The sequence below is a fragment of the Meleagris gallopavo genome, chromosome 20, assembly GCF_905368555.1.
Source record: "Meleagris gallopavo chromosome 20, MGAL_WU_HG_1.1, whole genome shotgun sequence".
Lineage (NCBI taxonomy): Eukaryota > Metazoa > Chordata > Aves > Galliformes > Phasianidae > Meleagris > Meleagris gallopavo.
The window spans coordinates 10,449,222-10,460,841 of NC_139423.1; the positions used below are offsets into that span (position 1 = coordinate 10,449,222).

Below are 11,620 nucleotides of genomic sequence, written 5' to 3' on the forward strand. Positions count from 1 at the left end.
GCCGCCGTTTCCAAGGGGCGCCGTTTCCAGGGGACGCCGCGCCGCGCCGCACCGTGGAAGCGCCAAGATGGCGGCGCGCGCCCTGCGCGGGCTCTGGGCGCCGCGGTTCCTCGCCGCCCGCTTCTCGCAGCGCGCCGCCGCCGGCACCGAGTTCCGCAGCGCCTACAGCTTGGACAAGTTGTACCCGCCGCGGGACGGCGGCACCGCCAGCGACCCGGCGAGTGGGAATGGGGTCGCGAGCGGGTGGGATTGGGCTGAGCCGGGCCCTGGGGCGCAGCGGGGCCTCTGCGCGGTCACCTGCGGCGGGCAGCGCCAGGCCCGAGGTGCCCGTGAGGCTGCCCCGCCGCCTCGCTCCTCGCCTGACGCTGCTTCCCCTCCCCTTCCCTCGTGTTTTCCAGGAGGAGGCCAGGCCAGCGGCCCTCAACATCCCCGTGGGTGAGTGTCGCGGCTCAGCAGCACTGATCCCAAGTGTTCATGGCCCGCGAAGGCGCGTAGCACGATAGCACGAAGCCAGCATCGTGCTGTGGGCTGTGTGCTTTAAGAACAGATCACCCGTTTTTGCTGTCCTCGTGGCAAATAGCAAATATTTAGAAAATGTAATTTAAATTGATTGACTCTAGAAAATTCAGAGCTCAGTTTGAGCTGAAAGCACCACCAGTAGGCTTCTCTCAGTCTCACGCGCAGCATTTCGGCACGTCGCTTACCTCTGTTCCTCACCACAAAGCTAAGAGCACCGTGGTGCTGTTCTTCTCTTCCAGATCGACTGACTGTATCCTACAGCCGGAGCAGTGGCCCTGGTGGGCAGAATGTTAATAAAGGTATGAAAGGGGTTCTCAGACTTAAGGAAAAATCCCAGTCAGCATCCAAGCCTGAAAGCTGTTTCTCAATGCTCTACGGTAAAATATGAAGTTGAAATTAAAAGAGCACCTTTGTACTGCCTGATGTGAATTTTTCATTATTACTTACATTTTAACACAACTCTTTAGTCTTTGCAATGCCTGAGACCAGTGGTAGCAGTCATTCTCCCAGCAGCACTCTTACTGTGTCACAGTAAACATCACTTCTGTAATCCATTTTCACTGAGCATGCAGTAAGCCAACTGGATTCTTAAGCTTTCTATGCAGTAAACTGTTCGCTTAACTCAAATAAGGAAACAAAAAATATTTCCTCTTCTGCCAGGTAGGTATTGGCTAATAATAGCAGTAAATCTTATAATGTGTAGAAGTGCAAACACCATAAAATTGTCTTTTAGAATAGTATGCAAAAAAAGTAGCAAGAAATAAATTGTGATCCTTCAGGAGATTTACACTGGTATCAGCGTATGTTCAAAGCCAGCAGTGAACAGACTGAACTGCCTCATAAAACCCAGAACGCTATCTGTTTTGAAAAGGTCCTGTTTTTCCTCCCAGTGAATACCAAGGCAGAAGTCAGGTTCCACCTGGCATCAGCAGACTGGATCCCAGAAGCTGTAAGAGAAAAAATGGCATCAATGGTAACTACCATCTCCCTCCAACACGTCACAGTTCCAGCAAAAATTTGACAAGTCTAACAAAGTTTCAGTGATCACATCATGCTTTTACTCCTCAGCACAGAAATAAGATAAACCGAGCTGGTGAGCTGATTGTGAACTCTGAAGAGAGTCGTTACCAGATGAGGAACCTGGCGATTTGTTTAGAAAAGATCAGAGTCATGGTCACAGAAGCTACTGAGAAGCCCAAGGTGGTGTCTAAGGAGACTGCACAGCAACTCATAGCCAGGTACCATCGTTGAGATTGCCTTTACTTGCACTCTTCACTGGGGAGGGAAAATGAAAGAGACACAATTTACTGTCATTCTAGAAGGAACTCTATAAAGACAACAGTAGGATCTTCTGGTTAAAATAGCACATCAGGGACAAAAACTATCTTCTTGGGAAACATTTTAATGTGACTTAATGGCAGATACTCATTGAGATTTTCTTTAAAAAACAAACAAACAAAAAAAAACCAATTAGGTAGTATCCCAAGAACAGGGGATGTCCAGTGCCTGTGGACATTTGCCAGCTCTTAGCTGAGCATTTATTTAGAAGGTTTTTGCTTTTTTTTGTGCACTAAATAATCTTTTCATTGTGTTTTAGGGTAGAAAAAATGAACCGTGAACGATTAAGACAGAAAAAGATACACTCAAATATAAAACAGAGCAGGAAGGCAGATTTCGACTGAGATGGAAGTCTTTCATGTACTACCTTTATATGAAAATGTTGTTGGCAACGGTAGATGATACTAAACTGATCTGGATAGAATAAAGTCTGTCTAAAAATGTAAATAAAAAACGTTTATAATCTGCTGACTTTTTGTGCTTCGTCCAGTTCTCTGTATCTTTCTAAGAGCTCCCTCTGCTGCTTAACGTACAAGCAGCAATAGATCGGGTAGGAAAGAAAGGAAGAGTAAAAGCTTTGTGACTTCAAATACAAATAACAATTCACCATTTCAAGCAATTTACTCAGATTTTAATTAGCTGATTTTTTTTTTTCCTATCAACTAAGAAAAGCACGTTGAATTAGCCTAAAGCCACGGCAGGAGGTTAGCATGAGGCAATTGGTCTCTTTTCAGCACTTAAAGACAGAAACCATCCTCTTAAGCGCAGGGGTATTCTGGTCCTTGAAGTGCAACTTCATGAAGCCTCAGACTAAGAAGCTTTAAGAGACGTTAACTGTGACCCTATCTAAACAGGGCAAAGTGGCGTGATGTACCCTTGGTGGACCCACTGTCCTCGTGGCAGCAAACAAGACTGGGGAGCCTCATAAAGGTACTGAAATTACGCATTTTTCATCATTTTGCAGGGCCCCAGTGGCCTAATGGATAAGGCACTGGCCTTCTAAGTCAGGGATTGTGGGTTCGAGTCCACCTGGGGTGAGTAGAGGTGGTGTGCTCTTTTAGGCAAGGAACAAATAAAAGGAGGGAAATCTCTGCCCTGGCCCTGAGCTTCACAGCTCTGAACACAGTTCTGCCAGGATGCTGCCTCCATGCAATCCCCACGCACAACCTGCCAGAAACAGGAGCAAAGAAAACACAAATTCTTTCCTCCGTCCCTTGCAGGAACCCAGGGGTAGCGAGATCATTTCTGTTGCCTCAGGAACACAGAATGTCGTTGCACACAACAAGGTTTTGGAGGAGGCAGAACACGTAACTTTAAACACCCTCAGACCACGGTGGTGCACGGGAGGAACCCCGGAGCGACCGCGACGGAAAAGAAGACGCCAAACCGCAGCTGCGCACCGACAGTACACGGGGGGGAAAAGATCCACCCCAGATGGGACTCGAACCCACAATCCCTGGCTTAGGAGGCCAGTGCCTTATCCATTAGGCCACTGGGGCTACGCGGTAGCGTCTCCCGGTGCCCCGGGTTAACTCTCTGCTGGCCGGGCGGACGCCGCGCCCACGCTGCGCCAGCGCGTCGTTAAAGCGGCTCCGCACCTCCTCCCGAGCAGCGCAGCTCTGCTCCCGGTAAAAGCACGGGAGCTCCTGCGAATTGCACAGCCGGAGATGTGAGAATCGACGAGACCGCCCCGAGAACGGGGCCTGTACCTACCAGAGCCCCCCGCACTGAGCCCGCAAGTTAAAAAAAAAATAGAGCAAAAGAGAACGGAAGGGAAAGGGCGCAAAGCCGTGCGGCCTCACGGGGTCTGCCTTGCCCCAGGGCCTGAATGGACAAAGTAGCAGCCTTCTTAAAGCAGGGTTTGTAGGCCCGAGTCTTACACGGGGTAAAAGCCCGGTTCCGCCCACCTTCCTCGCGGCGTTTCTTGCTGTCCTGCAGAAGAAACACCACCACCCCCACCCAGCACCTGAGCAGCTCCTGCTTTTGTCGGAATCGGCCACAGCTGGGAACGGAGCTCCGGGGAGCACAGCCAGGGATACCCTCAGCTGAAATTAAACGATCGGAGATTTAAAACAACCACGAAGGGACTCGAACCCTCAATCTTCTGATCCGAAGTCAGACGCCTTATCCATTAGGCCACGTGGTCCCCTCACTCCGAATTTCGGGAACAGTGACGGACAGCGGCGGGCCCCAATGGTTACCTACCCTTCCCCTCCTCCCAAACACGCACAGCTGTACATCCCATTCCCATTCCCTGCCCCCAGGAACCACCGCGGCCCTCCAGGATAACGCTGGCGACAGCAGGAAGTGGCAGGGGGTCCCACGGCACATCACAGCAGCCCGCCCTGCCCTGCCCCCCGTGTGCGGCTGCACTGCACGGGAGCCCCACGGGCAGCACGGTGATGTTCTCCTCCGTGGCTGCATAAACCGTGCTTCTGAGGACGGCAGAAACCCGGCATACAAATGCAATCCGAAATCTGGGGCACAGGAGCGCGGCTGCTGAGGGTTTCGAGGTGACTCCCCCCGTGCTGGCAGCGAGGCCCGCCGGCGCAGGGAGCAGCTCAAAGCCCGTGCTTCTGAACGAGTCCTAAAAAGGCTTTCCCGGGAGCTCCGAGGGCAGAGCAGCTGCTTCAGCATCCCTGCCGGCCGAGGCTCGGGGCTTTGATCCCCGCGGCCAGGCAGCGCGGCTTCAGCCAGCGTGGAACTGAGGGCGGGGCGGGGGGGGGCAGCGCCCATAGACGTGCGCCGCGGTCCGCGTGGCCTCGCGGGCAGCACGCCGGACTGCACCGAGGGAACCCCGGGTTTGAATCCACCGCTAGGGAATCAGTCACCGCCGAATTTCTGTGCTTATCCTTCCCAGAGAGTTCCCTCTGTGCACCCCAATCCGCGCCCATCGGCTGGCAGTGCGGCCCTGGGAGCGGCTCACGCGCAGTCTCCTGCTGCCGGAAGCTTGGTCCAGAGGTGGGAAAGGAGAGAAACAGCAGAAGTGCCGTGTGATAGCATCGGAGCGGGACCGTCGCCGATGCAGTGCCCCAAAGTGGGCAGTGAGCCAACCAGGGCCATGGAGATCCCGGCGTGACTGCAGCTGCAACACCTGCAGGGCACTGCCCGCAGCGCAGCGCGGGGTCGATCCGGGCCAAAATGGCTCTGCTTTCCAGGCAGCTGAGTCATTTCCTCCCACACCTAACAGGGAGAAATAACTTGGAAAGAAACTTCACTTTAGGTTTCACTGGTGTGATATTACCCTGACCGCAGCTGCCTTTTACAGTCCATTAACTCTGTAGGAAAAAAGACCCTCGAGCAGCTTTTTAACGCAACAAAACGAAGAGGCATCGTCCCACAAGCATTTATGCGCAGGGCTGTGGTCCCAGGGCACCGCGGCTCAGCAGACTGCCCGCACCGAGCACAGAGATGTGGTTTCTGGTGGAGGAGTGATACCTCCTCCCCTCTCAGTAAATCCTTCCCCTCAGTGCTGGCCCTGTCCTGCTCCGGGAAGCGTGCTGGAAAGACGTGTCTATCATCTGCTGATGGCGGCGGGGCCCGAAGGAGCGGCGCAGAGCTGTGCAGGGCGTGGGGCTGGGAAAGGCTGTGTCCCGGAGGGCGGTGGGCACAGCAGGGCGGCCGGAGCTGAGGGAGCGCTGGGACTCCGCTGACAGACGGAGGGGTGGAGTGGGGGTTGCAGTGTGGGGTTGGACTCGGTGGTCCTCGAGGGTTTCTCCCAACTCGGGATATCCTGAGACTCTTCCATTAACGCAGCTCTCGCTGCCCCAAAGTCCCGCCGTTCCTTCCCTCCCGCAAACCCTGCAGACGGCGCTCACCGATGCGTCGGTGTTGGGGTTGTGTTACTCTGACTGGGCTCAGTTCTTACTTCTCCCATTGCATTCAGATCCTTAATTAATTTCCTGTCCCACGGGAGTGCGAAATTCCTTCTCACCGTATCCTGCCACCCCGCGCCGTCTGTATCAGCACGCAATGACAGGGAGAACAGAATGAAAAAAAAATCGAGAAAAGGGTGGTCTGCTCACCCCAGATGGGACTCGAACCCACAATCCCTGGCTTAGGAGGCCAGTGCCTTATCCATTAGGCCACTGGGGCTGCGCGGAATGCGCGCTCCCGCTCATGGGAACGGCCCCAAAGGCGGCGCAGTTCGCGCTGCGCCCCGCGGGGAGACGGAACGGACACGGGACGGACGGACGGACACCGGGACACGCGCGGCTCCCGGCCGTGCTGCAGGATGACCGCGCACGCATCGAAAAGAAAAAGGGAAATCCGCCGCACCGCGGCCGGGCTGCGCTTAGCGGAGGGAGCCGAACCCGGGTGCGCGTGCTCCTTCCCCTTCTCTGGGTGGGTGGGCAGAGGGGGCGCCCGGAAAAGGAGGGAGCACCCCGTCCGACCACGAAGGGACTCGAACCCTCAATCTTCTGATCCGAAGTCAGACGCCTTATCCATTAGGCCACGCGGTCGCGGCTGTGCAGCCCCCGCGCGGTCCGCCCGCTGCCTCCCGGCCGCCGCTGGGCGCCTCTCGGCCGCTGGGAGGCGGGGGGCCGCGAGGGGCGAGCGGAGGAGCGCCTGCCGTTGGGGCGCCCGTACAGCGCGCGGCCGCACCGTCGGTCAGGCGTGGGCCGCGGCGTCCGCTTGGATCTGCGCGTCCGTCCGTGTCCCTCAGCTCTGGGCTACTCTTCCTTCTGCCACAGTCGCAGTGCAGGGCTGCCGGCCGGGCTCCGGTCTCTGAGGAGAAGCCCTGCGCTCAGACGTCGGGATGTGCAGAGCAGCACGAGGCCAGGAGCGATCCTAAGTCACGCCTTGCGAGCTGGGGAGGTTTGGGAGTTCCCATGACGAGGAGTGATGGAGAAGACCGGGCAAACCGAGAGCAGAGGAAGCCGGAAAAAGCAAAAGGGACAAAGCTGTTTTCACTGCGCGGGGGACTGAAACCCAGGCAACCCAAGGTGAGCTGCAGGAGAGCTGTGCGGTGGAGCCCAGGGCCGTGCTGCAGCAGGATGCTGGATACCGAAAGCTGACAGAGCAGCAGCACAGATTCGGTCCCAGCCCACTCCCACCTCACAGCTGCTGGGAGGCCTAGGGCGCTTCTGGAGGGCATCACCTCCAGCACTGCTCCCGTCCCAGCGATGCCTGCCCACATCAGCTCCTGCACCATCACATGGCTCGCCCCATCCCCTTCTGTTTGGTTCAAACCTTGCTGTATGGCCCATACTTTCCCTCCTCCTGTCCCACACGACTGGAGGTGCTCAGGTACCATCTGCAATATCCCAGGGAAATGGGATTTTCCAAGAACACAATAAATGGGGCTGTTCCCCCTCACTCAAAGTGTCACTCGGTGCACCTGAAGGCATCATTGGAGCTACAGCAGGAACACAGGCAGAGAGGAGGATGGCCGTAAGAAGGGCAGAGGGAAATGTGAAATAAACATCTCTGAGACTTTAATCCTAACAGCAAGGACCTGGAGCAGCACCTCAGGAGGACAGGGTGTCAACTAGAAGGCGGAAACAACATCAGTGATTGCACAAAGTGCTCAGTGCTTAGAGAAAATGGAGAGCAGCCTTTCTGCCCCCCAGAGCTAATTTTCCTATTCTGTTCCAGTGGCATTGCATTGGCCCTGCAAATGAGACGAGATTTGCTGTTGAGTGGCTCTGGCTCCCAGCCTCTCCTTTGTGAATATGAGCCCTTTCTTCTCTCTCCCTCAAATTGTTGGATCTTTGTTTAATGCTCTTCTTTTTCCTTTACCACAACTAAACACCACTCCCAAGAGCCCACCGAGTGCGTCAATCCATTAGCAACGTTTTCCTTCCAATGCAAATACAGAGTCTAGCTCCTGTTTACAAAACACCAATCCCTCATTAGTAAATATCAAATCAACTTCTGCATAACAAATGACGTGTTTTGGAACCGCTCGTAAGGTACCCGGTACCATCTGCCTCTTTATTTGGAAGCAGGAGAAGATGCAGAGAGCATTTGTAGCTCTGCTCACACTTTCTCTTGGGACAGGTAAGTTCAAGAGGACTGGAAAAGCTTTGAGGAGCTCTGTTCTCATCTGTGCAAGAAGGCATCGATGATGTTTTCCATACCTACACCCCATACCCTTCATTTCATACATCTCTCTTTCACAGGTTGAGATCTCTCCTGATCTTTTTCTGATTGAAGTGTGTATTTTTTTCCATTAGGAGCTGCTCCCAGGTATATCTGCACCTACTATGATGTCATTGAGTACCTGAACATCTCCTCTCACAGCAAGCTGCACACACACATACTGCCAAAGACGCACTGGAAGGAGCCTATGGAAGTGATGATGGATTTTATGCTGATAGCAATTCTGTCTGTGGTAAGGATGCACAAATGTTGGCAAGTCTTTATAACAGAAATCTGTGCCACTGTTAGATTGAGGTCTGATCTTTCTGCAAGGCAGGACTGGGCCAGTAAGACCTGGGTGTTCCAGCTGCTTCCACTTCTTCAGCTTCCTGCTGCTTGAAAGCATTTTTTTGTTAAGGCCTGGAGGATTTTGGAAGCTCTGGAGGATTGTAACAACCCAGCCTGTCCTCCCAAGCTCAGTTTCCACAGTCTGTGCCGACCACGGCCGAAGCAGTGGTGGAGAGCTCCAGAGCTCTGCACGGAGTATAGCTAAGAAAATCAATTAAATACTTTCCATTTTGTTTCCCTAGGCTGAAAAGCTCCAGACCGTCACTTTTTATTTCGTGTTGAGCTTGGTAGGTTCCATAAAACCATTTCTCTCCTGCGCCACGCAGCACCATGGCTGGGGCTGAGCCCGGCGCTCACCTTTCTCCTTTACCTCCTTACCCAGGAGTGGACAAACACTTTTGCCACCTGGGACCCACGGGATTTCTGTAACATTTCTAAAATTGTTCTGCCCATGGATTCGTTCTGGTCACCCCCAATCTTCATTTTGGAAAGGTAGGCTCTCATTTTATTTTTATCCACCAGCTTAAGAAAAATACTGTGGATGCAAACCATTTGGTAGTATTGCAGGAAATGGGATAAACTCACAGTTACTAGCTGTTCCTATAAACTGAACATAACCAAGAATCTCATATCTTACATTAATGGGAAAGATAGCTCATATAAAGCACTTTGTGGGTGAGTGATTTTGTAGCATCTCCTGAAGTGCAACATATAGGCTCTGTTAATCCTGAAGAAGCAGCCGGGGGACAAGCAATGCAGTGGGATGAAAGTACCCTCAGCAGTGTTGGGCATGGCCACCAGCTCTTTGGCTGCAGGGGGAAAGGATGGGAGTCAGCATGCAGAGAGACAGCCTGAGCCCCTTCCCCAGAAAGCCCACGCATCCCTTTCCACCGCATTCCACGTCTGTGTGGCTGCACAGACCCATCAAAAGGGACACTTAAAGCCCCAGCTTCTGTGTGACTGAGGATCATTGCAGCATCCTGCAGCTCTGTCACTCTCCGTTTTTGTTTCCTCCAGAGTGAACGAACAGAAGTCCAACTTGGAGTACACTGTTGTCACACACAACGGCACCTTCAACGCCAGCCTTCCCTTCCAGGTCACTCTAACGTGCAGTTTGATGATCCTCAAGTTCCCCTTTGACACCCAGACATGCAACATGAGCATCGCTTCATTTCTCTACCCAGGTAAGTGGCAAATTAAGTTTTACCACAAATAGGCTAAATGTGCAAAAGGAATAGCTGAGATGGATCCTGGCTGACTCCTGGGTTCCCTTATCAGTGCCTCTCGCTGTTAGGGGAGTGCTGTTTAATTAGGGGGAAAATAAGCTCAGCGTTGTGACGTGTTGGCATCTCTCCCAGCAACACATCTCCAGGCATCTGAGATGTTTGGGTAGTCGTCCCCTGGAATCGGTCTTTACAAGCCTCATGACAGCCTTGCTGTGACAAGCCTGTTATTTGCTCACATCTGATTTTTTCTTTCCTCCTGCATATGCAGTCTTGATTGGGAGGGAAAGGAAGAGGAAATAACTGACTTCTGATAGAAATCTCAATTCTGCCACTTCTCTCCTCTCCTCTTACAAACAGTAACAGACCTTTCCATGAAAGTGAAACGGACACCAGCTGAGATGCTGGTAAGCAGCCAGAGCTTCTTCCTAACTGATGGAGAATGGAAGTTCACCAACCTGAGCATCAATGAGTACATGGAAGAAATGGACAATGCAGAATTTCCTGTGATCACCTATATGGTACTGCTGTAAATTCATTTTGTTTTGTGCTAATATTAAAAAAAGTATGAAACTTTTCTTTAATGTGGAAGATAGCTTTCCACATTAGGGAGTAAGCGTCCACTCAGCAGCGTGTTATCTCTTACTCAAATTTTGTCCATCTTCTTCAACAGATTTCCATGAAGAGACGACCCACTCTGTATATTCTGAACCTCATCCTCCCAACATGCGCCCTGTATCTGCTTGACATGGCTGTGCTGTTTGGACCCAGCTCTCTCGAGGAGAAAATTAGTTTCCAGATTTCCATCATTCTTGGCAGCTCCATGTTAGCTGTGATTCTCAATAATATGCTTCCAACTTCCTCCAACGAACCACCCATAATAGGTACTCATCCGTGTTGATGAATACTGCATTTTGCGCAGGTAACAACTCTAGGAAAATCGCTGGGCATTCGTGGGCACATTCACGAGCAATGACATCGTGGAAAGTTAAACTTTACCAGCTGGCTGCAGACAGCAATTTCCTCCTTCCTCAGGGAGATTACAGATTCAAGAAAATCATGCCTGTTATCAAATGCCTGATTTGCTTTCCCATTGTTTTGCAGTGCTCTTTTTCTTAGGCACCTTCCTGCTGATGATCATGGCTGTGTTGGACACCTTCTTCCTGTTGCACCATCAGCACAAATCCCTACGCTTGGGCAAAGCTTTCAGAACAGCCCAACAAGGTAAAGCAACCCAAAAATTCTGAAACAAGCAGGCTGGGTCGCCTGCACCTTACCTGCAGGTTCAAGGCAAGGTGGGTTTCCTCTGGGCAAGAAGTGCTCCAGTCAGTGCTCCTGGCAGCCAACCACCACCTGCCCCATCCCAGTGTTTGCTTTTTGCAGGTTTGCACACCGAGCCACCAATGACAACAAACCAGGCCATGAAACATCCTACCAAGAAGACCCAGGAAAAAGTGCAGCAAACCAAGCCCTGCTGGAAAACACCGGAACAGGACCCGGTTCTGATAGTTCTGGAGAAGGTGCTTCTCTACAGCCATTTCTTCTTGTCGCTCTTTTTTTTTGCTGTTATTTCTATAAAATGGAGCAGTTAGGGACCAGCTCTCTGTGATGCTCGCTCAGTCTTTCTCCATTTTATTTCTTCAAAGCCCTCTGCTGTATTTTCTTTTACTGCTCAATTCAAACCAGCTGTTATGGTTGCCTAAATTAGAAACAAACAAAAAAAAAAACACCCACAAACCACAACCAGAGCATAAAGTCTGCATGGTGTGTGCATTGTACTCTAGTTCTGTAAACATACATATATTCTGAAAGTGCTCCGTAGGCTACCAAAGTAATTAGATAAAGCTTAATGGAACTTGAAGAGAATATCTTAATTCTATCCAATAGTAATTCTTACAACTATGTCAGAAAAAGGGACCTAAAGCCCTTTCTCATTTACGGAGATGTTTTTATTTGAGGAAAGACATTTAAGAATTCCTACTCAGATAATTAAATAAATCAAAGTATGAAGCCTTTGTTCTTTTATTACAGTGATTTTCAGTGAGATCTGCAACATACAGAAATCCAGAGTGGTAGGATCACCAGGATTATGGGGGAGCAATGCTTGG

The 11,620-nt window shown here is 51.8% G+C and overlaps 2 protein-coding genes and 3 non-coding genes across 10 annotated transcripts; 2 read left to right on the plus strand and 3 right to left on the minus strand.

Moving 5' to 3' along the window:
• Window positions 1-67: 67 nt before the first annotated feature.
• MRPL58 (mitochondrial ribosomal protein L58) lies at window positions 68-4,951 on the plus strand. Of its 4 annotated transcripts, none has more exons than XM_085239927.1 (7): window positions 68-217; window positions 399-435; window positions 759-818; window positions 1,410-1,492; window positions 1,588-1,757; window positions 2,712-2,787; window positions 4,718-4,951. In XM_085239927.1, the coding sequence occupies exons 1-7, from the start codon at window positions 68-70 to the stop codon at window positions 4,934-4,936; spliced, it is 795 nt and encodes a 264-aa protein (XP_085096053.1). In that variant the 3' UTR covers window positions 4,937-4,951. The 4 variants fall into 4 exon arrangements, with proteins under 4 accessions (XP_085096053.1, XP_085096052.1, XP_085096054.1 ...); XM_085239926.1 differs by lacking the exon at window positions 4,718-4,951 and adding an exon at window positions 3,078-3,933; XM_085239928.1 differs by lacking the exon at window positions 4,718-4,951 and adding an exon at window positions 3,115-3,250.
• On the minus strand, window positions 3,931-4,003 carry TRNAR-UCG (transfer RNA arginine (anticodon UCG)). The gene has a single exon. It is a non-coding gene; the product is annotated as a tRNA-Arg (tRNA).
• A 928-nt stretch (window positions 4,952-5,879) lies between the features above and the next one.
• TRNAR-CCU (transfer RNA arginine (anticodon CCU)) lies at window positions 5,880-5,952 on the minus strand. The gene has a single exon. It is a non-coding gene; the product is annotated as a tRNA-Arg (tRNA).
• A 43-nt stretch (window positions 5,953-5,995) lies between these two features.
• LOC104913831 (5-hydroxytryptamine receptor 3A-like) lies at window positions 5,996-11,522 on the plus strand. Of its 3 annotated transcripts, none has more exons than XM_085239924.1 (9): window positions 5,996-6,174; window positions 8,037-8,194; window positions 8,532-8,576; window positions 8,672-8,781; window positions 9,307-9,473; window positions 9,873-10,033; window positions 10,186-10,396; window positions 10,617-10,736; window positions 10,896-11,522. In XM_085239924.1, the coding sequence occupies exons 2-9, from the start codon at window positions 8,150-8,152 to the stop codon at window positions 11,102-11,104; spliced, it is 1,068 nt and encodes a 355-aa protein (XP_085096050.1). In that variant the 5' UTR covers window positions 5,996-6,174; window positions 8,037-8,149; the 3' UTR covers window positions 11,105-11,522. The 3 variants fall into 3 exon arrangements, with proteins under 3 accessions (XP_085096050.1, XP_019477358.1, XP_010719950.1); XM_019621813.3 differs by lacking the exon at window positions 5,996-6,174 and adding an exon at window positions 6,417-6,803; XM_010721648.4 differs by lacking the exon at window positions 5,996-6,174 and adding an exon at window positions 6,828-7,860.
• Window positions 6,248-6,320, minus strand: TRNAR-UCG (transfer RNA arginine (anticodon UCG)). The gene has a single exon. It is a non-coding gene; the product is annotated as a tRNA-Arg (tRNA).
• Window positions 11,523-11,620: the final 98 nt, after the last annotated feature.